A 27,426-nucleotide genomic window follows, 5' to 3' on the forward strand; every position below is an offset into this window, starting at 1 on the left:
AACTGTGGGAACAATTAGCAATCAAGTCACCTGGTACCCCCACACCCTTCCCCATCAAGCAGCTGCTGTTGGGACATCAGGGAAGGCTGGGCTAGCCAAAACTTCTTCCTCTTTCTCCTGCTGAAGCCCCTGCCTGAAGCCACCAAGGACAGATACCAGATCCCTGACAGCCTCAGTCAAGGCTACAGGCTACCTGTTGAAATGACCCAAATCAAAAGAAAATTTCACACAATGCAAAAATTAGAAACAATATTTATTGTTTCCTGTTAAAAGAGGGCGCTCTCATGAGAAAAGAGTGTGCAAAAATGGCCTTTTCTACACCCTAGGTTTTGTCACTTATCTCAGCAGGGCTCGGACTGTTTATTCCAAACCCTCCTCACTCTGTAGGAGGGAAAGCTCTCCATCTACTCCTGGGAAATTGGGCTACTTAGTTTAAGTTTTGATTACCTGAATGCATTAAAAAAAAAAAATCAAACTGTTAACAGGCTATCTGCCCCTAGGCACATTTGTTCAGTCCACTTGGACAGAGAGATGTGGGCCTCAAGTCCACATCCTCACATGCAGGCCAGGATTATATGATACCCTGGAAACCTGGTGTGTGTTCCTTGGTAGGGATTGAAGAACACCCCAGCTCCTGGTCAGCTGTTTGAAAACATGCATAGTGCCTCCAGTGAGATGCTGAGATTCCCTCTTTCTCGAGGAGTATTTTGGGTATAATAGGGCCTGTAGTCAACCAGTAGACAGCTCTCTGACCACAGGTCGTATCTGGTCTGAAAGCTACTTACTCCACCTCCAAATCCTCTTGAGATCCCTTAAACTGACAAGAGTAAATTCAAGTCTCAAAGTGGCAGACCAAGTTATACCAGGTAGAGGATGTCATTAAGGCAATGGTCTCAACAAGTCCATGCACACAGCTCTGATCCCACCATTCCCCTCCTTTTGCCCTTCAGGACTGACTAGTCCTGCCCACTGCTTCTTCCTCGGTGATAGCTTCCATCATCCAGAAGCCTCGAGCAGCCTTCAGCCTCACAAGTTGGGAGTGGCCCAGTTAAGGAACTTCATGGCAACTTCAAAGCCAAGGAAACAGGCCTGAGAAGGGGTTGGAAGGAAGAGAAAAACCAGCAGGCATTGTGACTATCACAGAGACCACAGCTAACCCTGTCAGGACCAGAACTACTCCCTAACTTCATCAGGACCCTCCCTAACTTCATTCCTACCCCAGGTCAGGGAATCAAGCTGTGCTTTCTCATTCCTGAGAGGGGAAGAACATCCATGTTTCACAATTGCCCACTTCTGATGGCCAAGTTGGAAATCAAAGCCCCTCCCCTCAGAGAATCCCAAAGACAAACCCTCCTGAAGCTTCAGGAAAGGAAGCAAATAAGGAGGCTCTGGCTGAGGGTAGGATTTGGGGAAAACTGAGCTCCCAATCTAATCCTAGGAGCAAGCAAAAGTCAACCCACCTAGACTTTGGACCCTGCTCTAAGCTCCAAAGGGAAAGTACAGCCCCTGTCTGCCACTCACCGCGTTGGCTGGAAAGGCTCGGATCATCACTGCATTGAATCCCTTATACAAAGATGTGACTCCTTCATCCCGGATCAGCTCTCTCAGCACATCTCTGAAACCGTTAGGATATTTTCCAGGAGGTGCTGTGGGTGAAATCCAACTGTTAAGGCTTTAGGAAGCTTCCTGACCTAACCATGATGACCCACGTGGGGACAATTTTGTAGTCAAGTCTTCCTGCAGGGTGACAGCATCAGGAAGAAGACACCTTGCAGGTCATCTGGGACAAGTCCACAGACAACACAGTTCACTTTGGGAGAAATAGACACACTGTCTGGATTACTGATGCTAAGGGAGTGGAGTGGAGAAGAATAAAGAATGAAATAATCCTCTGCTCATGTGAAGGCAGAATAGTTGATTTGACTGCTTACCTCACTTATTTTGTGTTTTGGCCAACAGGAAGTGAGTCTAGGGTTCCTAGAACACAAATGACTACAAGGGAAAATGTTGATCAGACAGATGCTGGGTGCTGCTGTGGAGAATGAGTATCTTCAGGGCCCTAAGAGCTCTGCACCCCAGGGGCAGCCAGTGCTAGGACCCACTCCACCCTCATCTATCCCACTACCCTCCACTAACCAGTCTGGAAGCGGGACTTGAGCACGTCCGGGGGGATTGCCACAGCCCAGTTGAAGATCCCAGCGATGCCCCCAGCCACCAGGATCCGAGGCACGCTGAGCTCACTGACACTGCAGAATACCAACCGCAGAATACCAACCGCAGTCAGACAAAGGCTGTGAGAGTGGTGTCTAGACCATCCCTCCTATGGCAGATGGGGCAGTTAGAGAGAGGGAGAAACTGGCCAGAGGGAGGAGGTCCAAGGCCAGGGCTCCTGTGACATGGCAGCTGCCACTCCTTGGAGGAAGTTTCATGAACTTGTTTTATATACTTGCTCCAGTAGGTGAGGTACAGAGTTAGCGGTATTAGATGGGTCTCAGCAGCAAGGAGAGTTAAGTGGATATGGAACCAGGAGCAAGCCCCACTCTGCCATCAGACCCATTTACAGTAAAGGGCAACCAACCCATGACTGAGCAAAGTGGCTTCTAAGTTCTTCTATTCTCCTTACCTTTTTCCCTCTGGAGTGAAGATATTTTTCAGCCACTCATATGTCATGAAATACATCCCACTGGCTGGAACATCTGTTAGCAGCAAGAAAGAGGTGAATTAAATGATATAAAACCCTCACAGATTTCTTGAATTTAGAAGAGTCAAGCTTGGCACTGGCCCCTTCAAGGCTCCCTGGGAAGGTCCTCAGCAGCACTTCTTATCTGCATTAACTCCTGTGCAGTAATTAGATGCCACTTTGGGGCAAGCACTAGTGTGAGTGAGCACAAACATGCATGACAACATTTCATCTTCAAAGCCCCTTCTGAGTAGTCCCCACTGACATGCCCACTCCAAGTTACAAGTACTGCTAGTCTCTGGCCTTCCTCCAAGCTACCACGTTAGGACAAGGATGAGGCTGTGTCTGCCTTTCCTACTGCCACCCCAGCAGAACATGCCTCTCGAAACCATGGTGAGCCCCAGTGTCCTTAAGTCATTCTTTCCTCCCACTCATCCCTCCAGCCAGATTTCTACCTACTTTCCAGTCCCCTGTAACTGCCACTGTCTTAATACATCCTTGAGGGCCAGCCTGCCAGAAGGATGTTGGTTCCCCCTGCCCCCATCCTCATTTGTGTCCATGCCGGCTGGGGTGAGACTGCCTAAAACCAGGGCACACCATGCCAGCCTTCTCAGCCATAAGTGTGGTTTGCATGGTGCCAAAGCTAATCTGGGGACCCAGGTAAGACCCTCTGTGGCAAATGCACCTCAGATGAGCCCCCAACCAAGGTGACCTCAGGTGGAGAACCTAAAAGGTTACCTCGCATGAGGGTGAGCACTGTCCCTTTGTAAATGCCTCGGATCCCAGACTCCTGATACAGCTTCTTTGCACAGTCCAAAGCCCCAGTGTATTTGGTTTCCCCTGAAGAAGCCTGAATCTGAAAGGGAGGGAAAAGTCATCAAAGTCAGCGGCAGCAACATCGAAGTCAATAGACTCAGCATGTTACAGAAGATTACAAGGTGAGTGTGGATGTGGTCATTAGGCATTAGACCAAGAAACACTTCACTGTCAAACTGATGGTTATTTGGAAAATAGAATATTGGTGGAAGTCACTAGGAAATAAAGCTAAATAAAAATATCACAAAGTATGCATATACTGACAAGAAAAAAAAATCAACAGAAGAATTGGAAAATAAGTGGAGGAACCCTCAAATCCAAGAGCATTCCCAATAAAGCTAGTTGGAAGGTCTAGAAAGGAGACAAATACTTCAGTCATTCACTTATTCCTTCAACAAATATCCACTGAATACCAAACCCATTCCAAGCCTTCACTGATCAGGAAGCCTGGTTAAGGAAAGGTGAACAGGAAATGGCATTCAGAGTTCTAAGTCCTGGGATAGAAGTCCTATGCAGAGCCAGGGAAAGGCCAAGGAGAGGCCCCCATCCCAGCTTCAGGGATCCAGAGCCTAAGAGTCAAGAGCATGATAAAGGCAGGCTGGGGTAATCCCAGAAAAGATCCGAGAGAAAGATCCCCATGCAAGATCCATAGGAAGTACAGAGTCAAAGGGAATCAACACACAGAGGCATCAACCAAAGAATAATTAAAGCTGGAGAGTTCGGCCTTAATAGTCCCAAGGAGAAACACTTACAAAATAAATATAGAAGTCCAATAACTTTCTTTTTCTTTTTTTACGTTTATTTACTTTTTTTTTTAATTTTTTTTTTAACGTTTATTTATTTTTGAGACAGAGAGAGACAGAGCATGAACAGGGGAGGGGCACAGAGAGAGGGAGACACAGAATCTGAAACAGGCTCCAGGCTCTGAGCTGTCACCACAGAGCCCGACGTGGGGCTCGAACTCACGGACCGTGAGATCATGACCTGAGCCGAAGTCGGACGTTTATTTACTTTTGAGAGGAAGAGAGGGAGAGAGAACGTGTGCCTATGAGTGTGCACGAGCAGGGAAGGGGCAGAGAGAGAGGGGGACAGAGGATCCAAAGCAGGCTCCACGCTGACAGTAGCAAGCCTGAGCCTGATGCAGGGCTTGAACTCACGAACCATGAGATGAAGACCTGTGCCAAAGTCAGACACTCAACCGACACATATCCCAAGTCTAATAATTTTCTTACACACCAGCAATAACAAGTTGAAAATAATGGAAAATAATTCCATTCAAAATAGCAATAAAGGGGCACCAGGGTGACTCAGTCAGTTGAGCGCTGAACTCTTGATTTCGGCTCAGGTCATGATCCCAGGGTCATGGGATCAAGCCCCACATCAGGTTCTGTGCTGAATGTGACACCTGCTTAAGATTCTCCCTCCCTTAGGGGCACCTGGGTGGCTCAGTCGGTTGAGCGTCCAACTTCGGCTCGCCCGTTCATGCTCTGTCTCTCTCTGTCCCATAAATAAATAAAAAAAAAGTTGAAAAAACAAAAAAACAAAAAAACAAAGTGTATGTACCAAACAAAAAAAAAAACTACAAACTATGTATAGCAAAACTGATAGAATTGAAAGGAGAAACAAACAAACCCACAATTACAGTTGGAGATTTCAACTCCCTCTATCAACAAATTGGTAGAACAAAAAGACTGAAAATCACCAAGGATAAAGAAGAACTCAGTACTATCAACCAAGAGGATCTAATCGACATTTATAGAACACTCCACCAAATGACAACAGATTACACATTCTTTCAAGTGCCCATAGACATAAGCCAAGACAGACCATGGGCATAAAACAAACCTCAAGAAATTTAAAAGATTTAAAATTTTTGTTTGCGTTTATTTACTCATTTATTTTGACAGAGAAAGAGAGGCAAAGAGAGAGAGAATCCCAAGCAGGCTCCATGCTGTCAGTGCAAAGCCCAATATGGGGCGCAAATTCACGAACTGTGAGATTATGACCTGAGCCAAAATCAAGAGTCAGATGCTTAACCGACTGAGCCACACAGGCACCCCTAAAGGTTTTAAATAATACAGAATACGTTCTCTGATCACAATGGACTAAAAACTAGAAATCAATAATCTCCAACACTGTAAACCAAACAACACTCTTCTAAACAACTCAAAAAGGGGGCGCCTGGATGGCTCAGTGGGTTAAGCGTCTGACTTCAGCTCAGGTCATGATCTCGAAGTTTGTGGGTTTGAGCCCTGTGTCAGGCTCTGTGCTGACAGCTTGGAGCCTGGAGCCTGCTTCAGATTCTGTGTCTCCCTCTCTCACTGCCCCTCCCCAGCTCACACTCTGTCTCTGTCTCTCTCAAAAATAAATAAACATTAGGAAATAATAATAATTCAAAAAGGAAGTCTCAAAGGAAATTAGAAAACACACTGAACTGACTGGCAATTAAAATATATCTAACTTTGGGATGCCTGTCAGCCAGAAAAGCACGTGAGTGCTGATCTCACTCAGGGTTGTGGGTTTGAGTCCCATGTTGGATATAGAGATTACTTAAATAAATAAACATATATATAAATAAGTTTGTAAGACCTAGCTAAAGTGCTGCTGAAATGAAACCCTATAGCACTGACTGCATACATTAGAAAGGAGGAAAAGGCTCAAATCAACAATTTAATAAGCTCTCACCTCAAAAACCTCCCTAAGGGGCACCTGGATGGCTCAGTCAGCTAAGTGTTCCAACTGTGGCTCAGGTCATGATCTCACAGTTTGTGAGTTCAAGCCCCGCATTGGGCTCTCCACTGTAAGCGCAGAGCCTGCTTCACATCCTCGGTCCCCCTGCTCCTTCTCTGCCCCTCCCCTGCTCATGCTCTCTCTTTCAAAAATAAACATTTGTAAAACAAAAACAAAGAAAAGCAAACTAAACCTACAACAAGCAAAAGGAAGTAAATAATAAAGATACAAGCAGAAACCAATGAAATTGAAAACAGAAAAATAGAGGAAATCAGTACAACAAAAAACTATTTTCTTGAAAGGATCAAAAAAATTAACAAACCTCTAGTGAGGCTGACAAAAAAGAGAGAGAAGTCACAAATTACTAATATCAGGAATAAAACAGAAGATACCACCACAGACCCTGTAGACATCAAAAGGATAATAAGGGAATACTACAAACAACTCTACACACAATTTAACAACATAGATGAGAAAAGAAAAACATAAACTACCACAATTTGCCCAACATGAAATAATTAATTTGAATAGCCTTGTAACTATTAAGAAAATTGAATTCATAATTTTAAAACTCTTCTCTCCCAAATCCATAATTTATTATAAAATCCTAACAAAGGTTTAAAGAATTAACACCAATTCTACAATCTCTCTTAGAAAACAGAAAAGGGGGGCGCCTGGGTGGCGCAGTCGGTTAAGCGTCCGACTTCAGCCAGGTCACGATCTTGCGGTCCGTGAGTTCGAGCCCCGCGTCGGGCTCTGGGCTGATGGCTCGGAGCCTGGAGCCTGTTTCCGATTCTGTGTCTCCCTCTTTCTCTGCCCCTCCCCCGTTCATGCTCTGTCTCTCTCTGTCCCAAAAATAAATAAACGTTGAAAAAAAAAATTAAAAAAAAAAAAGAAAACAGAAAAGGGAGCACTTCCCAATTCATTTCATGAAATTAGTATTATCCTAATATCAAAACCGCATAAAACAATACAGGAAAAAAAAATATGACAGACCTATATCTTTCATGATTGTACATGCAAAAATCTTTAACCAAACATAAGCAAATAGAATTCAGCAACATATAAAAAGAATTATACACCATGTCAACTTGGTGGGTTTATTCTAGCAACGCAAAGTTGGTTCAATATTTGAAAATTAATTGATGTAATCTACCATATTAACAAGTTAAAGAAAACTCACATGATCACATCAATCCATGCAGAAATAAAAAAAGTATTTGACAAAAGTCAATATCCATTCATGATAAAATTCTCAGAAAAAAGGGTAAAAGAAGGTAACTTCCTTAACTTCATAAAGAACATCTACAAAAAAAAGTATATCTAACATATTTAACAATGAAATAGTGAATACTTCCCTGTAAGATTGGGAAGAAGGCAAAAATGTCCATTCTCGTCATTCAACATAGTACTGGAAGTTCTAGCCAGTGAAATAAGGAAATAAAAGTTAAACATATCAGAAATGAAGAAATAAAACTGTCTCTATTTGCAAATGGCATGACTTTCTACATAGAAAATCTCACAGATTGTATAAAAAAAATAATCCTAGAACTAAATAAGGGATTCAGGAAGGTCACAGGACATAAGATTAACATATAAAAATCAATTGTGTTTCTATGAGCTAGCTAAGAACATGTAGATAACAAAATTAAACTTACAGCACCATTCCCAATGCCATTTTTAAAAAGATTTTATTTTTAATCTCTGTACCTAACACTTGGGCTTGAACTCACGACCCTGAGATCAAGAGTCACATGCTCTACCAACTGAGCCAGCCAGGCACCCCTACAATGCCATTTTTGAAAGTCAAAAAAAGAGAGAAGACTTAAATATAAATTTAAAGAAACATGTACAGGATTTAGGTGCTTAAAAGTACACAGTACAGGGGCGCCTGGGTGGCGCAGTCGGTTAAGCGTCCGACTTCAGCCAGGTCACGATCTCGCGGTCCGTGAGTTCGAGCCCCGCGTCAGGCTCTGGGCTGATGGCTCAGAGCCTGGAGCCTGTTTCCGATTCTGTGTCTCCCTCTCTCTCTGCCCCTCCCCCGTTCATGCTCTGTCTCTCTCTGTCCCAAAAATAAATAAACGTTGAAAAAAAAATAAAAAAATTAAAAAAAAAATAAAAATAAAAAAATAAAAGTACACAGTACTGATGAAAGAAATTAAAGTTCTAAATAAATGGAGAGACATACCATGTCCATGGATTGGAAGACTCAAAACAGTATCAATTTCATCCAAATTGACCTATAGATTTAACATACATCTCAGCAAAATTTTTCTCAATTTTCTATATTACCCTTAAGTTTATATGGAAATACAAAGCAATTAGAATAGCTAGAATAAGGGTTTTTTTTTTTTCTTAAGAATAAAGTGGGAGGGATCAGTCTACTCAATTTCAAGACTTAGTACATGCCTATATTAATCAAGACTGTGTAGTATTAGTAAAAGGATAGACATATAGATCAATGGAAGGAAATACAGAACAAAGCAGTAGATCCACACAAATATGCCCAGTTGATTCTTTTTTAAGTTTATTATTTATTTGAGAGAGAGAGGGAGAGCATGAGCAGGGGAAGGGCAGAGAGAGAGAAAACAAAGTATTACAAGAAGGCTCCACACTGTCAGCGCAGAGCCTGATGTAGGGCTCAAACTCGTGAACCGTGAGATCATGACCTGAGCCGAAACCAAGAGTCAGAGGCTTAACTGCATGAGCCCATCCAGGTGCTGCTATGCTGAGTTGATTTTTAACATAATGTAAACAATTCAGTGAAGTAAGATAAGTCTTTTCAACAAGTGGCACTGATGCAATGGGACAGCCATAGGCAAATTTTTGTACATTATATACAAATTCATTCAAAATGGGGTCACATACTTAAATGTAAAATGTTAAACTATAAATAGAATTCTTAGGGACACCTGGGTAGCTCAGGCAGTTAAGCATCTGACTTTGGCTCAGGTCATGATCTCAGTTCATGAGTTTGAGCCCGGCATCAGGCTCTGTGCTTATAGCTCAGAGCCTGGAGCCTGCTTTGGATTCTGTGTCTCCTTCCCTCTCTGACCCTGCCCTTCTCCTGCTTTGTCTCTCTCTTTTGTTTCTAAAAAAAAAAAAAAAAAAAAAAAAAAAAAAAAAATAGAATACTTAGAAAAAAGCACAGAAGAAAATCTGGGATCTCAGGCTAGGTAAAGAGACCCAATGCCTCAAATACCTAAAGTCCAATCCATAAAAGAAAAATTAACAAACCCAACTTTATTAAAATTAAAAATGTTTGCTCAAGGGGTTCCTGGATGGCTCAGTCAGTTGAGCATCTGACTCTTGGTTTTGACTCAGGTCATGATCTTATGGTTCATGAGTTCGAGCCTTGCATCGGGCTCTGAGCCTGCTTGGGGTTCTCTCTCTCTCCCTCTCTCTGCCCCTTCCCCACACAGAGAGAGAGCACAAAATAAACATTAAAAAGAAAATGTTTGCTCAAGATACTCTGTTAAGAGGATGAAAAGCCAAACTATAAACTGAGAGAAAATATTTGCAAACCATGTATCTGTCAAACCACTAGTATCTATCTATCACTTCTCGGCATTTTGGCTAAGATCAAGCATAGTATTTGCTCTTATTTAAACCACTAGTATCTAGAATAAAGGACTCTAAAAACTCAACAGTAAAGGGGCACCTGGGTGGCTTAGACGGTTCAGTGGTTGAGCTTCCGACTCTTAATTTTGGCTCAGGTCATGATCCCAGGATTGCGTGATCGAGCCCCACATTGGGCTCTGTGCTGAGCGAGAAGCCTGCTTAAGATTCTCCCTCTCTAGGGGCGCCTGGGTGGCGCAGTCGGTTAAGCGTCCGACTTCAGCCAGGTCACGATCTCACGGTCCGTGAGTTCGAGCCCCGCGTCGGGCTCTGGGCTGATGGCTCAGAGCCTGGAGCCTGTTTCTGATTCTGTGTCTCCCTCTCTCTCTGCCCCTCCCCCATTCATGCTCTGTCTCTCTCTGTCCCAAAAATAAATAAACGTTGGAAAAAAAAAAAATTTAAAAAAAAAAGATTCTCCCACATTTTCTCTTTCTCCTCTCTCTCTTTTACTCTCTCTCTCTCTTCCTTTGCCCCTCTCCCATGTTTGTTCTCTCTCTTTAAAAAAAAAAACAAAAAAAAACCCTAAACATGCAACTACCATATGACTCAATAATTGTACTCCTGGGCATTTATCCCAGAGAAATGAAAACTTATTTTCTCAGCAAAACCTCTGAATACAAATGTTTATACCATCTTTATTCATAATAGCCCCAAACTGGAAACAACCCAGATGTCCTTCAATGGATGAAAAGTTAAACACACCACAGACTATTAAAGAGAAATGAATAATTCATACATGCAACAATCTGGTGAATCTCCAGAAAATTATGTTGAGTTAAAAATGCCAATCCAGGGGCGCCTGGGTGGCTCAGTCAATTAAGCATCCGACTTTGGCCCAGGTCATCATTTCAGTTTGTGAGTTCAAGTCCCACGTTGGACTTGTTGCTGTCAGTCAGTGCAGAGCCTGCTTCAGATCCTGTCTGTGCCCCACCCCTCCCCACCCCTGGTGTGTCCCTCCCCCTCCCCCAAAAAAGAATTCATAATTACAAAAAAAATTTGTTAAAGCCAATCCAAAAAGTTTACTTGGGAACTTTACTATAGTATGATTCCATTTATATAACATTCTTGAAATTCTAAAATTATAGAAATGGAGTATAGACTCGTGGTTGCTGGGCCAGTTAAGAACTAGAGTGGGAGAAGGAAAATGGATGTGGCCACGGCAATGATGGAAATATTCTGTATCTTTACCATATCAATACAATATTCTGGATGTAATATTGTTCTAGGGTTTTACAAGATGTTACCTTTATGGGAAAACTGGATAAAGGGTACAAGTGATCTCTCTGTATTATTATTTTTCCCTTTACATTATTTTTTACAAGTGCACATACATCTATAATTATCTCAAAATAAAAAGCTTAATTAAAAAATACACAAAATTGGAATAAAGCTTGCACCGTTAAAAGCTCAAAAAAATACACAAAATTAAATGACAAATGCAAACCATGTAAAAGACTTGCCACACAGTAAGTAATTAACAACCTTAACACGTCCAAAGCTTTTATAAGCCAAAAAAACAAACAAATGAGCAAAGAAAAATAGGTACTTCATAAAGAAATAATACAAACAACTAATATTCATCAGAGTAATTAACCTCACTATCATTTAAAAGCAAGAACAATTGGGGTTCCTGGTGGCTCAGTTGGTTGTGTGACCGACTTCAGTTCAGGTCATGATCTTGTGGTTCGTGAGTCCGAGCCCCACATCAGGCTGCCTGTCAGTGCAGAGCCCGCCTCAGATCCTCTGTCCCTCTCTCTCTGCCCCTTCCCACTTGTGCTCTCTCAAAAACAACCATTTAAAAAAATAAAAACGTGAAAAAATTAAAACAATGCAAATTTTTCACCCATCAGACTGGCAGAGATTGTAAATTAGATGCTGCAGAGTTTCCTGGTCAGTGGGTGCTCCTGTATTATTGACTGAGAATAGAAAGGGATAGGCCTTTATAGGAGGGCCATTTGGTAATATGTTTTAAAAACTTTTTAAAGTATACACCTTTAGGGGGTGCCTGGGTGGCTGAGTTGGTTAAGCGTCCAACTCTTGATCTTGGCTCAGGTCATGATTTCATGGTTCATGGGATCAAGCCCCATATTGAGCTCTATGCTGACAGTATGGAGACTGCTTGGGATTCTCTTTGTCTCTCTAGCTCTCTCCCTGTCCCCCCCACCTCAAAATAAACAAAGTTTATATAAATAAATAGATAAATAAATAAATAAATGTACACACATTTAAACATACTAATTTCATGTCTGGACATTTATTCTAAGAAAATAATCAGGTATACATGGGGTGCCTGGGTGGCTCAGTCAGTTGAGCTTCCTACTTTGGCTCAGGTCAAGATCTCACAGTTAGTGGGTTGGAGCCCCACATTGGGCTCTGTGCTGACAGCAGGGGCCTGCTTCAGATCCTCTGTCTCCCTCTCACTCTGCCCCTCCCCTGCTCTCTCTCTCAAAAATAAATAAACATTAAAAAAAAAGAAAAGAAAAGAATCAGATATACACACAAAAACTTATTTATAAAGATCTTCGCTATTGTATATAATTTGTCATGCCCCCAGATAAGGAATTATTGGGTAAATGAGAGCCATGTAATGAAATAAGATACAGAACATGATGCTTGAGAAAAAACAACCACAGAAAATTAGGATACATCAAGTGAAAAAAGTTGGTTATAAAACTAATGCATTATGTGACCTCAATTTTATTTCAAAAGTTAACATTTCCTAACATACATGTTTACCAAAAAGGCTAGAAGAATTCACACAAAAACATACCAGTGGTTACCTCAGTGAGGTGGTATCATGGGTGATAAATACATTTTTTTCTTTGTGCTTCTCTGCATTATCAAAATTTTCTACCAAGAATTATGTGTTAAATTACTTCAGCTATTAGAAGAAAACAGCACATTGGGGCGCCTGGGTGGCGCAGTCGGTTAAGCGTCCGACTTCAGCCAGGTCACGATCTCACGTTCCGTGAGTTTGAGCCCCGCGTCAGGCTCTGGGCTGATGGCTCGGAGCCTGGAGCCTGTTTCCGATTCTGTGTCTCCCTCTCTCTTTGCCCCTCCCCCGTTCATGCTCTGTCTCTCTCTGTCCCAAAAATAAATAAAAATGTTGAAAAAAAAAATTAAAAAAAAAGAAGAAAACAGCACTAACTTTTTTTGTTTTAAAAGGAGCCTGTGTGGTAAGGCAGGAGACCAATTCACAACCTTGGCTGTCAATGAGCCAGGTACTCAAAGGGCACTGAGTCTTTGGGCAACTGGTAGAGACATAAGATACACAGGCAGAAGTAGCCTCCCTTCCACCTCTGAAGAAACACGGTTCACCTTTCAGAGTTCCTGAAGTACTGTTAATAAGAGTGGATAAGTCTAGAATGACACATCACAGGTGTGACATTCTGGTTGGTTTGTTACACTGTCCTGGTTCTCGATTCTACTACGATTGCTTCCATGCTCTTGAAAACCTTGATGGCACAAAAACAGACACATAGACCAATGGAATAGAATAGAAACCCCAGAACTAGACCCACAAACGTATGGCCAACTCATCTTTGACAAAGCAGGAAAGAACATCCAATGGAAAAAAGACAGTCTCTTTAACAAATGGTGCTGGGAGAACTGGACAGCAACATGCAGAAGGTTGAAACTAGACCACTTTCTCACACCATTCACAAAAATAAACTCAAAATGGATAAAGGACCTGAATGTGAGACAGGAAACCATCAAAACCTTAGAGGAGAAAGCAGGAAAAGACCTCTCTGACCTCAGCCGTAGCAATCTCTTACTCGACACATCCCCAAAGGCAAGGGAATTAAAAGCAAAAGTGAATTACTGGGACCTTATGAAGATAAAAAGCTTCTGCACAGCAAAGGAAACAACCAACAAAACTAAAAGGCAACCAACGGAATGGGAAAAGATATTTGCAAATGACCTATCGGACAAAGGGCTAGTATCCAAAATCTATAAAGAGCTCACCAAACTCCACACCCGAAAAGCAAATAACCCAGTGAAGAAATGGGCAGAAAACATGAATAGACACTTCTCTAAAGAAGACATCCGGATGGCCAACAGGCACATGAAAAGATGTTCAGCGTCGCTCCTTATCAGGGAAATACAAATCAAAACCACACTCAGGTATCACCTCACGCCAGTCAGAGTGGCCAAAATGAACAAATCAGGAGACTATAGATGCTGGAGAGGATGTGGAGAAACGGGAACCCTCTTGCACTGTTGGTGGGAATGCAAATTGGTGCAGCCGCTCTGGAAAGCAGTGTGGAGGTTCCTCAGAAAATTAAAAATAGACCTACCCTATGACCCAGCAATAGCACTGCTAGGAATTTATCCAAGGGACACAGGAGTACTGATGCATAGGGGCACTTGTACCCCAATGTTCATAGCAGCACTCTCAACAATAGCCAAATTATGGAAAGAGCCTAAATGTCCATCAACTGATAAATGGATAAAGAAATTGTGGTTTATATACATTATGGAATACTACGTGGCAATGAGAAAAAATGAAATATGGCCTTTTATAGCAACGTGGATGGAACTGGAGAGTGTGATGCTAAGTGAAATAAGCCATACAGAGAAAGACAGATACCATATGGTTTCACTCTTATGTGGATCCTGAGAAACTTAACAGGAACCCATGGGGGAGGGGAAGGAAAAAAAAAAAAAAAAGAGGTTAGAGTGGGAGAGAGCCAAAGCAGAAGAGACTGTTGAGAACTGAGAGCAAACTGAGGGTTGATGGGGGGTGGGAGGGAGGAGAGGGTGGGTGATGGGTATTGAGGAGGGCACCTTTTGGGATGAGCACTGGGTGTTGTATGGAAACCAATTTGACAATAAATTTCATATATAAATTTAAAAATATAAATAAATAAATAAAGGAAAAAAAATAATAAAATAAAAAAAAAATAAAAATGCAAAAAAAAAAAAAAAAAAAAAAACCTTGAAACTGTTTTGCACACCTGACCTGAAGCCTTTATAAAGGGTGAAAGGACATAAACATCCACACAAAATTGCATACTGAATGGAAAAAGCTAGCTGCCTCCCCCCAGATCACATTCCCCCACACCAGCTCATACTCTTACCTGTAGCAAGCACTTGATCCGTTCTCCAGGGGTCATAATTCCCGTGGTGAATACACCAGATAACATCCCAGCTGCAAATATTTGGGGGTAGCTGTATTGAAAACAAAAACCAGAGGCAACCCCTGTGACTAACCACCCAGGACAGCAGCAATCCCAGCACGAAGGATGACTTTGTAAGAAAAAATAAGCACTGGGGAGCCTAGGTGGCGCAGTCGGTTAAGCGTCCGACTTCAGCCAGGTCACGATCTCGCGGTCCATGAGTTCGAGCCCCGCGTCAGGCTCTGGGCTGATGGCTCGGAGCCTGGAGCCTGTTTCCGATTCTGTGTCTCCCTCTCTCTCTGCCCCTCCCCTGTTCATGCTCTGTCTCTCTCTGTCCCCCCCAAAAAAAAAAAAAAAAAGAAAAAATAAGCACTTGGACTAGGCAGAAGCCCAGCAGAAATAAACCATATTTTGCACAAAAGCAAAGTTCTAGGTGTATTCTGAGGTCAAATTTTCCAGGGCAGAGGTCTCAGTACCAAGAGTAATATGAGCTTGGTCAAGAAGGCCACCTGCACACTCGGTTGGCCTCACCCACAGAAGCTTTATAGTGAGACATAGTTCCCTGCCTGGGCCTGTCATGCACAATGACTACAGATTAGTTTTTAGGCTTCACTGAGCCTTGACTCCCCATTTGTAAAACTCAGGGTTGTTGTGGAAAAAAGCCTCCAACTCAAGATTTGGGTCTCAGTCAACCCCAGTTTCCCTCCAATCTCACTTCCTCTGGATCAGCAAGGGCCTGAGAACATTTTAATCCAAGACTCAAGCGAGACAGCATCAAGGCTGGGGGGGGCAGTTGTGGCCATTTCCACAGGATGAAGGGCACCCAGGCCAATTGCAAACAGTGTGCTGTTAAGATGCTGAAAAAGGCCCAGACAGGGATGGTACCCAGAGAGGCATGATGAGTTCTGTAGCCCTCTGGGCAGGGAATGATCCCTCAGCGGCCAGAGAGATGGATCCTCACCCTGGCCCCTACAGAATAAACCACATGAAGTATTTGGAGATGAGGCTCCAGGTATCTATAGCACACAGCTGTCTGTGCTACCTCTGGCATCTCCTTTTCTATTAGTAATACAAGGGTCACCAGGAGGCAATGGAGCACAAAGCTATAATTAACATCTCAACAGAGCCTCCGCAATTTAAGAAAGGTTACTAAAAATCTTCAGTTACTTGCCAGAGCCTCAGGCCCCTCCTGACCCCAACCTCTGACAGTTGAGCCTTCAGCCAGGTCCCACTCAACAAGAGCCCAAGACCTGGAGAACAGATGTCAAACGGGGTAGAGAGACATCTACTGCAGTCCTTCCCTCTAGGTAGGGCATAAGTTTCAACAGCCCTGTTTTTGTTGTTGTTGTTTTATATTCTCACTCCAGGCAGGGCCCACACATATACCTCAGGCATGCAGACCTAGCACACAGGTTGGCTGTCGAACAGTCAAGAGACTTGCTTTCATGCACGGCCTCCTTCACAGACACAGTTCACACTGCTGTCTCCAAGAGGAGCCCTCTCAGCAACTGAAGTTCTCCTCAGGAGACCAACATGCTCTGTACTTTGCAGGATGCCCATACTCCAGGCCAGGCACATCCCCATCTCTTGGGAATAAGGACTTTTCTCTGAATGGGTTCTCTGTGTGTGCCCAGAGAACTCTTTAGACACTCTATGACTGCCTGGCCCATTCTGCCACTCCCCACCCCCACCCTAGGCTGGTATCTGTGAGTCTGAACCTTCTTGGGGATCCACTCCAAGATCCTGGTAATGCTCATTTCCATACTATCCTCAAATACCACTGCAGGGAGGGGAAACATGGCAGGGCTGATGTCCAGAATTTAAAACATGGCAAGATTATACGAGTGGGGTCCTCAGTGTCTCAACCTTTGCTCAAGCAGGAAGGGTATTTCTTTGTACGCTGATGTGATTGTACAGGGAATACAACCCACAGGTCTAAGTACTAACAATGACCCCACTGGGGGTTTTAGTGCATGGCCCCAGTATAACTATAACTATGAGCTGGTACATGAGCTAGAATACCAGCTTCTCAGAGAAGACATGTGTCCCTGGGACATTTGGACTACCAACAGCCAAACACAGCTTCAAAAGGACCCCATACACATTCACATTTGTGGCCACCTGTGGCTATTTATAGAAGCTTGTCACATTCAGAGGGTCACAAGGACTCCAGAAATAGTTTCACATTATAAGCATCTCATCTACGTCCTAGACCCTTACTCAGCATGCTGTGGCCTGAAGTAGTGACAGAAAACAACCACACAGCACCCTGGGCTTCCTCCCTCAAACTCTTGGACCTAGGCCTGGCCAGCCTCTGTGGGATCTGTGCTGCCTGCAGCCCTTCCCAGGAGTTGTTGTCACCCTGCAAGTCTCAGACTGAGGACATCTTATCATCCCATGTTTCCACTCTGAATCCCCCTGCAGGCCAAGAAGCTGGTCTGATGAAAAGTACATCATAGTGAATATAGTCACTATGTAATAACTTTGTATGGTGACAGATGGGAACTACACTTACCATGTGAGCATTTCATAATGTATGTAATTGTTGAATCACTACATTATATACTTGAAACTAATATTATGTGTCAACTATACTTCAATTAAAAATTTAAAAAGGTTTAATGAAAAAAAATTGAGAGGCACCTGGGTGGCTCAATCAGTTAAGTGTCCAACTTCGGCTAAGGTCATTATCTCCTGGTTCATGAGTTCAAGCCCTGCGTCAGGCTCTGTGCTAACAGCTCAGAGCCTGGAGCCTGCTTTGGACTCTGTGTCTCCCTCTCTCTCTGCCCCTCCCCTGCTCATACACACACACTCTCTCTCTCAAAAACAAATAAACACTAAAAAAAAAAAAAAAAATTGAGAAACACCTGGGTGACTCAGTTGGTTAAGGGTCCTTCCCTTTTCCCAAGCAGGGGATGGAGGACAAGGCTGCTGTTGTCATTGCTGTGGCACTGGGGACTGTTCATGGCATTTTACATACTTTTTCACATTCAGACCTCTCAATGCTATGGGGTTGATATTACTAATATCCACAGTAAGTGATACTACTTCATAGAAGATATTATGACAACCTGGTAGGGAAGATGGGGGAGGATTTGGGGTTGTTTTCTTTTTCACTTTGGTTCACAGGGCAAAAGAAGCTCAAGTACCTCCCTCATGTGGAGCAACCAGGAGCCAGTGTTAGGGGTCCAGAGGGACAGCCACTCCCTATCTGCCAAGATTTTTCACTTTGACCCATGTCACACCACCAGGCGGAACACCTTCAAGTGCTCCAGACCTGTAAGTACTCACCTGAGCACATCCTCTGGGTATTTCTGTTGCAGTTTCTTCCCCAAACCAAACCCAAAGAAGCACACAGCGAACATGGGGGTGACCCCAATGATGGGGGCAGCCATGCCCCGATATAGCCCCGTGATGCCCTGCAAGGAATCACAGAAACAGAAGCTGTTTATAGACACAAGTACCCTTTATACCGCTGAAACAGTGACATACTGTGTCCTCTAAACTGTGGCTTCCTTCCTTCACCTCTTCTCCGAGTGAAGAGAACTTTCAAAAGGAAGAAAAACCCCTGGGAGCCTGGGTGGCTCAGTCGATTAAGTGTTCAATTCTTGGTTTCAGCTCAGGTCATGATGTCACAGTTCATGAGTTTGAGTCCTGCTTTGGGTTCTGTGCTGATGGTGCAGAGCCTGCTTGGCATTCTCTCTCTCTCCTCCTGCATCTTTCTCTCTCTCTCTCAAAATAAATAAACTTAAAAAAAAAAAAAAACAAAAGGAAGAAACCCCCAGAAATAGTTGTCCTTTTATACACTGCTGAAGAAACCAGAAACAGCTTTTATTCTGGAAAGCAATCTGGCAATATGCAGCATGCCCTTTCATCAGGAAATTCTGTGTCTAGAAGTTTATTCTAAGAAAATACTCAGAGATGTAAAAAGAGAATGACATTAGGCATTTATAAGCTCCCAAAATTTTGGAATAATCCAAAAAACTCCCAAATAGGAGATTAACAAGACAAATGATGGGAATTCCATAAATGGACTATCACACGGCCATTAAATCACATTGTAACATGAGAAGATGCTATTAAGTCTACTTAGAGACCACTAAAAAGGCAGGCTAGAAGATAAGATGTATAATGTGATCTGACTTCCTTGGAGTGAGATGACAGGTAATTAAGAAATTTTTGTATTTTCCAAGTACTAAGATATAGGGTTTTTATTATTAGAAACAATAGTAAGACTGCACATCAATTTTCACTCATGTAGTTTGTGATAAAATCAACTATGCCAGTAGCCAATAAACAGACAAACAGATATCCCAACCAAATGAGGTTCGTAACCAGGGAAAAAGATTTGGGACCCAGGAGACCAAGGGTTGAGCCCAAGAGAGGTAAAGGAGGCTTCTGGGATGGCGTTGGGTACCGTGGGCCTGGAAAGAAGCCAGTCCACACAAGAGTATGAGGATAGAGGACCCCAGAAGGGAAGTTTCCCAAAAACAACAAAAAACAAAAAAAACAAAGCAAAACAACTCACAGTGGAAGAACAGATTACAACTGTTTAGGCAGTGTGGAAAACCAAACAGAAAGGTACTCCACAGAGCTTTCTTAGGTACAAGATAACCAAGACAGCAATTCAAAGAAACACAAGCAAAAGAAACTGACACAATTATTTTACCTAACCTCAAGAAAAAGAAAAAGTCACACAAGAAATAAAATGCGCATCATACTATATTACTTAAGAGGAAAAAAATATATAAAGTTGTAATCATGAAAACAGTAAATTGGATTAAACAACAACATATGATAAAACTATACAGGCAGAGCAGAAAGGGCATAAAGAAATGTAAGACTAGGGGCACTTGGGTGGCTCAGTTGGTTAAGTGTGACTCTTGGTTTAGGCTCAGGTCACAATCTCAACGGTTTGAGTTCAAGCCCTACATTGGGCTTTGTGCTGACAGCGCGGAGCCTGCTTGGGGTTCTCTCTCTCAGCCACTCCCCTGCGTGTGCGCATGTGTGTGCTTTTTCCTCTCTCTCAAAATAGATAAATAGGGGCACCTGGGTGGCTTAGTCTGTCAAGCATCTGACTTCAGCTCAGGTCATGATCTCACGGTTTGTGAGTTTGGGCCCTGCATAGGGCTCTGTGCTGACAGCTCAGAGCCTGGAGCCTGCTTCAGATTCTGTGTTTCCCTCTCTTGCTGCCCCTCTTCCACTTGTGCTCTCTCTCTCAAAAATAAATAAACATTAAAAAAAAGTTTAATAAATATTTTTTAAAAAGCATTAAAAAAGAAATGTAAGACTTAAAATCATCTACCACAAATAGGTAGCTAACACATATAAAAAGTGTATTAAATATAGTTGTATATTTTTTTAGGTAGAAACAGCGTAAACAACTGGAAAAGCTGAAAAAAATTACCTCTGGAGAAGAGGTGGATAAATCATTTTGCTACTTTGTTACAAGCCTTTCAGTAACAAACCCAAGTGCTTGTATCACTTTAATACAAAATAAGGAATAATTTTATTTAAAAAAAAATTTTTTTTTCAACGTTTTATTTATTTTTGGGACCGAGAGTGACAGAGCATGAACGGGGGAAGGGCAGAGAGAGAGGGAGACACAGAATCAGAAACAGGCTCCAGGCTCTGAGCCATCAGCCCAGAGCCTGACGCGGGGCTCAAACTCACGGACCGCGAGATCGTGACCTGGTTGAAGTCGGACGCTTAACCGACTGCGCCATCCAGGCGCCCCTGAATAAGGAATAATTTTAAAAACAAATGTTATAGTTGCTCATTTTGTTTTACACTTTTTAAATTTAATTTTGTATTTTTAAAAATTTATATCCATGGGGCGCCTGGGTGGCGCAGTCGGTTAAGCGTCCGACTTCAGCCAGGTCACGATCTCGCGGTCCGTGAGTTCGAGCCCCGCGTCAGGCTCTGGGCTGATGGCTTGGAGCCTGGAGCCTGTTTCCGATTCTGTGTCTCCCTCTCTCTCTGCCCCTCCCCCGTTCATGCTCTGTCTCTCTCTGTCCCAAAAATAAAAAAAAATAAAAAAAATAAAAAAAAAAAAAACGTTGAAAAAAAAATTTATATCCAAATTAGCATATAGCGCAACAATGATTTCAGGAGTAGATTCTTTAGTGCCCCTTACCCATTTACCCCATCCCCCCCCCACAACCCCTCCTGTAACCGTTTGTTCTCCATGAGTCTCTTGTTTTGTCCCCCTCCCTGTTTTTATATTATTTTTGTTTCCTTTCCCTTATGTTCATCTATTTTGTCTCTTAAAGTCCTCATATGAGTGAAGTCATATGATTTTTGTCTTTCTCTGACTAACTTCACTTAGCATAATACCCTCCAGTTCCATCCATGTAGTTGCAAATGGCAAGATTTCATTCTTCTTGATTGCCGAGTAATACTCCATTGTATATATATACCACATCTTCTTTATCCATTCATCCATCGATGGACATTTGGGCTCTTTCCATACTTTGGTTATTGTTGATAGTGTTGCTATAAACATGGGGGTGCAGGTGTCCCTTCGAAACAGCACACCTATATCCCTTGGATAAATGCCTAATAGTGCAATTGCTGGGTCATAGGGTAATTCTATTTTTAGTTTTTTGAGGAACCTCCATACTATTTTCCAGAGTGGCTGCACCAGCTTGCATTCCCACTTTTACATTTTTTTTTTTTAACGTTTATTCATTTTTGAGAGCCAGCGAGAGACAAAGCACAAGTGGGGAAGGGGCAGAGAGAGAGGGAGACAGACAGACAGACAGAAACCGAAGCAGGCTCCAGGCTCCAAGCTGTCAGCACAGAGTCCAATGTGGGGCTCAAACTCACGAACCGCGAGATCATGACCTGAGCCGAAGTCGGACGCTCAACCAACTGTGCCACCCAGGTGCCCCTATAGTTGCTGCTTAAGATAGAACCGCAGGAGAAATAGGGTGGTGCTCCACACCTGGAGAGTCCACAGACACAGGCTGGAGAACCTGTCTCTCTGCAGATCCTGGGCACTCACAACCAATCTTCTTTCCTGAACTAAAGGGGCAAAACTGTACCAGTCGGCACTCCTGGGTCCTGCAAAGGTCTAACATTGTCACACGCTGTAAGCAGACTGTCTGAGGACAAAGTGCAAAGGCAGAAAACAGTAAAGAGTGAAGGGGGAAGAGAAGGTTCTGAGGAGGATCTACAAAAGCAGCATATGACAAAGTCATTCCAAAGCCTACAGCTCCCTGCCGGGGCTGAAAAGCATGTCCAAGTCCTAAGGGCCTAACTAAGCCCTTGCCTCCTGGTTAGCCTTCCTTCCACCATCCTGGCCCACCCACTTCCACGCAGCACAGCCAAGACCTCTGGCAGTTTCAGAAAGCAGAGGTCAGTTTGGCACAGCAAAAACCAAGGATGTGCATGCATATGGACGAAGGAAACCTATTCAACCCTGCAGGGAGTTGGGTTTGTACAAGCCATTCTCACCAGGCCCCCATGACCCAGCACGCTGCCAAGCCACTAAACAGATGCTCAGTGTTCCTTGACCAAGAGGCATGTAAACCCTGCCTTTCTTCCACCAGCGCAGAGGATATGGGGCAGATCCAAAGCCTAAAGCCTCAATGGGACACCGATGAGACTCAGCTCTGGGAAGCACAGATGAAAGAAAGAATGCCTTAAAGAAAAAAAGGCAGCACCATCTTGGGCATGGATCCTGTGGGAACCCTGGGAACAACTTCTCCCCCAAGGCTTAATCCATCACTTAGCAGTCTCCCTTCTTTATCTGGGTGACACCTAAGCACCCTGAATTCTGCCTTTCAAATGAGAAAACCATTTTGTTAGCTTTAGTCATCCATATAAAACAGCAGCTGGAACCATCAAAGAGTCCAGAGCAACAACAGGAGGGCATGGGATGGCACAGTAAGAGAGCCGCAGCTGTGGGCTGGCCCTCCAACAGAAAGACACCCTATCCCCCCAGGGAAGCAACAAACCAACTCTGTGAATGTGGTCCTCTGAGTAAGAGGAATGCCCAACACCTAGATACCATACCTCTCTAACAAGTGTCTTCCGGAAACAGTCAAAGGTCCCAGAATACATGGGTGGCTGTCCAGGCAAACTTGGGGGCTGTGTCTGCAGTCGGACCTGAAACCAGAAGTTAAAACACAATCATCTCCCAGAAACAGAACTGCTTGCCAAACTCTGAACAGAGAATAGTTGTGCCTGTGTACATGTCTTTGGCACTTGCTTAACCTGCTAGATTCAGACTTCTCTTTCCTCCAATTTATTCAAACTCTGTACTCACATGTCATTAGTAGCATGCCTTTTTTCCCCCCTCATCTAGTCACTTCCACCACTTATTTCTTACCTAATGGATCCCACAATGACCCAATGGGATAAGTATTCCCAGTTTACAGATAAGAAGGCTGGGTTTACAGAGTTCAAGTGATATGCCAATAGTTATGACCAGCTTCCTATTTGTGGTGGCATGCTGGTGGTTAGGTAAGGCACTCTACAAAAGCATTCTGGAGTAAGGTGGATTTTTTAAATGTATTTAAAAATTTGTAAATTTATTTTGAGAGAGAAGGAGAGTGAAAGCTGGGGAGGGGCAGAAAGAGGAGAGATAGAATCCTAAGCAGGATCTGCACTGCCAGTGTGAGCCTGACATGGGGCTCAAATTCACGAACCATGAGAGCATGACCTGAGCCGAAATCAAGAGTTAACCAACTGAGCCACCAAGGCACCCCTGGAGTAAGGTGGATTTAATCCCACTTCTGCTGATCCTCATCCTTCTTGACCTTTTGATATATACAGTGCTTCAAAATGTCTCTTCTTGAAACCTCCCTTCTTAGAACTCCCTCCTTTGTCTCCTTTTCTACTCCGGGCATTCTTCAGGCTTAGCACCCTACCCATGTGGTCCATGATCCCATTCAGAAAACTCAGATTGCAGGGCTTCAGCTGTACTCAGTGATGACTATCACTTGGCCATCTCCAGACCTTCTCTCCCATCTTTAGGACTATACTTCCAACTTCCAAGTAAAGATCTCCCTACTCAAATCACCTCTGGAATCTCACCTTCCTGATGAATGTTCCATTTGTGCCAGAGCGACCTAGCTACCTCAGGATTTGAAACCATAGCATCACCTCTGACTACTTCCTATTGCTCTCCCTACTCTTACTGACATGGGCACCAAGTCTATTGGAGTGGTCCTTCAAGATGCTTCCAGAATCCTAATTTCTTCCTCTGTCTGAGTCCTTTCCTAGGCCAAGTCCTAACCCATTCTTACCCAGTATAGTGGTTTTCAATTATGTCCACTAATTCCTTGATGCTCTTTCCCCTTCAAATTTAAGTCCTAATTCACTCCCCTTGAATGTGGGCCAGACTCAGCCAACTTACTTCTATCAAGTAGAGTAAGGTGGTATTGATGCTATATGACTTCCAAGGCTAGGTGACAAAAAGGCCAGCTTCTGCCTGGCTCTATCTCAGGTTATCTGCTTTGGGGGAAGTTAGTCACCATGTTATAAGGACACTCAAGTAGCTTAGAGAAGCCATGTATGGAAGAAAGAAGGCCTCCTGACAAGAGCCAGCACCAACTTGCCAGCATGTGAATGAACCACGTGGAAGCCAATCCTTAAGATGAGTGTAGTCTCTTACAACATCTTTTTTTTTTTTGGGGGGGGGGGGGGGGGCGGGCGGGCACTGTCTTTGGGTAATTTAAGTAATTTAAGTAATCTCTACACCCAACGTGGTGTTCAAACTCAAGACCCAAAAATCAAGAGTCATATGCTCTAGCGATTGAGTCAGCCAGGCACCCTGGTTCAGTACTTTTTCTCAACAGCTTTTTAAGATATAATTTCCATACCATAAAATTCACCCTTTTAAAGTGCACAGTTCAATGGTTTTTAGTGTTTTGAGTTGTGCAACCTTCATTACAATCAACTTAGAACATTTTCATCACCACAAAAAGAAACTCCACACCATTAGTAGTTACTCTCTATCCCTTGCTCCTCTAAGCCCCTTGAAATCACTTATCTACTGTCTCTATAAGCTTGTCTAATATTTATTCAATATTAAGTCCTTTGCCCATTTTTCAATTGGGCTATTTGTCTTTTTATTGAGTTGCAAGAGTTCTTTATTCATCCTGGATGCCAGCCAACATCTGCAACCTCACAAACAACCCTAAGCCAGACTATCCACCTAAGCTGCTCCCAAAACCCTGCCTCAGAAAGACTATGAGAGTTAATGAATGTTATTGTTTCGTATCACTAAATTTTAGGGTAAGTTGTTATAATGCGATAGATAACTGATACATCCAGTTACTTCTGTAGTCTACTTCCTGGCTGTTTTTCCTGCTCAGAGTCCTCCTGCTTCCAAGTCCTTCTCATGGTGCTATCATACTAACCTTTTCAAAACACCATTTTCACCCTGCTCTTCCTCTGTTTCTTTAGAATCTCTTATTCTTATATTTGTTAGGGCCTTACATGTCACCATAAGGAAATCACTTTCTAGGCAATGGAGAGTCCATGCAAGTCTGAGGAGTTTATAGGACAGAACAGTAGAAATGTAAAACAGAACTGCTTGACATCTGAAATCCCTTTTATTGGCTTTCAGATCCTCCATAATCAGGCACAACCTCCCTAGCTCAGTAAGGAGGGAGAGATGGATCAAAACTTCTGAGTGATACCTTTCTGTGATTCTGTATAGATTTCACACCTGTTCCATCATGACGTCAACCATCCAAGCCAGCAAGAACATTAAAGTACTCCATGGTTGATCTTATTTTACAGCCTGATTCCCACTGCCAAGCCAGTATCTGCCTTCACTTCTGCTCTTCCCCTGCCCAGAATGTCTGGGTTCTCCACTTCTCCAGTCAGAGCTCAGCCAGCCCTTTACCACCTACCACACAGCCTTTCCAAGCTCCAACTCTGAAGTGCTGCAGTTCTTGCCTTCTTAGGCAACAGCTAGTCACCTTGGACCTCTGAAGGTGCCCCTAGGCCAGGCTTTGACTGGAACCCATGTGCCTCTCTGAGGTCAAAAGGACTGCAATCAGCAATTTGTGGTTTTAAGCTAAAAAGCGGCTTTTTGGCTGTTAAAAATGCCAGGGAACATTTTCAGTCATTTACACTTTAGTACAGAGATCACTGAGCTCTTCCTGAGAGTAACATCTGTGGGGAAGAACGGCAAGAGGATACAGAAGTAAGAGCAATACTTGTATAAGGCAGAAAGCGAGGGTTTTAAGAGAGGTCCCAAATGCCTCGAACTTACAAGATATCTGGCTACATGGATCAAGTGTAGGAAGAGAGGCCAGACAATTCTCTCATACTAGTCTTAAGTCCCCTACACAGACTTCCCACCCTGTAAGACTCATGTTGGCTCCCCACAGGCCCACCCTGGACACGATCTGTCAATTTCCTCCAAATGTGTGTCCAGAAATAAGGGTAGAAAACTAGGATGAAGTTCTGAATGCTAAGTCACAGGGCATGGACTTTGGTCTCCAGGCAGGTCTTGCTGAATGTGCTGCAGGGGGAAAGAATTGAAGCAAGATGTGAGGAAGACCAGCGAACAAGCCCTAATGAGTTTCCTCCTTCCCAAAGCCTCAGTTTGACCATGGCTTCCTCACCTGGGAGTTGTCAGGATCAACGGGGCCCTGGGCGAAGTCAGTCACCTGCTTTTCTTGGAAGGAGCTTATCCCTGAGGATATGATCACTTCCCACCGGAGGCCTATCAGGCTTATGTGAGGTGATAGGCTGAAGATGGCCAACCTCCTCTCTGGGGTGGGAAAGTGAGAAGGAAATGATGGGGGCACTTTGGCCCCATAGGAATGTGTCAAAGACATCTCTAGAATAATTGTACCTCTGTCTAGCTCTCTTTCTGAGGAGGGCTTTAACAGGTGACCTGTTTCAATCCTGCTGGTAATGTTGTAAGGTTTGCTGCAATCAGAGCTTTGGGCAGGTGCTTTTTCTTTCCTATCCCCAAAGAGGTGGCGTAATGCCGGACCGAGAACTTTAAATCAGAGCCCTTGGTGGACGGTTAGAGTCTGCTCCCTCTGCGCTGTATGACTCTTTGAGGAGCGAAGAACAGCTTCTCTGCGACCCCCAAAAAGAACGAAAGGGAGATTCCCTGGACTTCTCACGGAAGCTCCCACAGGCCCCGCTTCTGCCCCGGGCTGCGCCTCGTGGGGGACGCTGCTTTCTGCGCCTGGCCGGGGCCTCCTCCCTCCAGCCCGCGCGCGCCCCAGTCGCCTCGCACCTTGACGGTGTCCAGCGGGTGCCCCACAAACACCAGGCACATGCCGCCAAAGCCGCCGGCCAGCAGGTTCTTGAGTGGGCTGATAGGCTTCGCCTCGTCTGCCATGGTCCGTCCGTCTGGCCGGCACTGTGTCAGTCTGTTCCGGGCCTGCCCTGCTCCACTGCACCAGCCGCAGCGCGGGCACCGCCGACCTTTCACCCACTTTCGCGTGGGCGGGGCAGGAGCCTGGGGCAGCCCAAGCTGCC

General features: G+C 43.8%; 1 protein-coding gene and 1 long non-coding RNA gene across 2 annotated transcripts; both read right to left on the reverse strand.

Moving 5' to 3' along the window:
- Window positions 1-234: 234 nt before the first annotated feature.
- On the reverse strand, window positions 235-27,426 carry SLC25A20 (solute carrier family 25 member 20). The gene is made up of 9 exons (XM_040445298.1): window positions 27,182-27,426; window positions 22,984-23,076; window positions 18,256-18,383; window positions 14,926-15,016; window positions 3,419-3,536; window positions 2,624-2,696; window positions 2,137-2,246; window positions 1,522-1,646; window positions 235-1,089 (listed from the first exon to the last, which is right to left on the reverse strand). The coding sequence occupies exons 1-9, from the start codon at window positions 27,284-27,286 to the stop codon at window positions 1,027-1,029; spliced, it is 906 nt and encodes a 301-aa protein (XP_040301232.1). The 5' UTR covers window positions 27,287-27,426; the 3' UTR covers window positions 235-1,026.
- Window positions 7,313-8,810, reverse strand: LOC121011171 (uncharacterized). Its single transcript, XR_005781521.1, has 2 exons — window positions 8,415-8,810; window positions 7,313-7,646 (listed from the first exon to the last, which is right to left on the reverse strand). It is a non-coding gene; the product is annotated as an uncharacterized LOC121011171 (long non-coding RNA).

This window comes from Herpailurus yagouaroundi, unplaced genomic scaffold (genome assembly GCF_014898765.1).
Source record: "Herpailurus yagouaroundi ecotype Mexico unplaced genomic scaffold, PumYag 193, whole genome shotgun sequence".
In the NCBI taxonomy this organism is placed as follows: domain Eukaryota; kingdom Metazoa; phylum Chordata; class Mammalia; order Carnivora; family Felidae; genus Herpailurus; species Herpailurus yagouaroundi.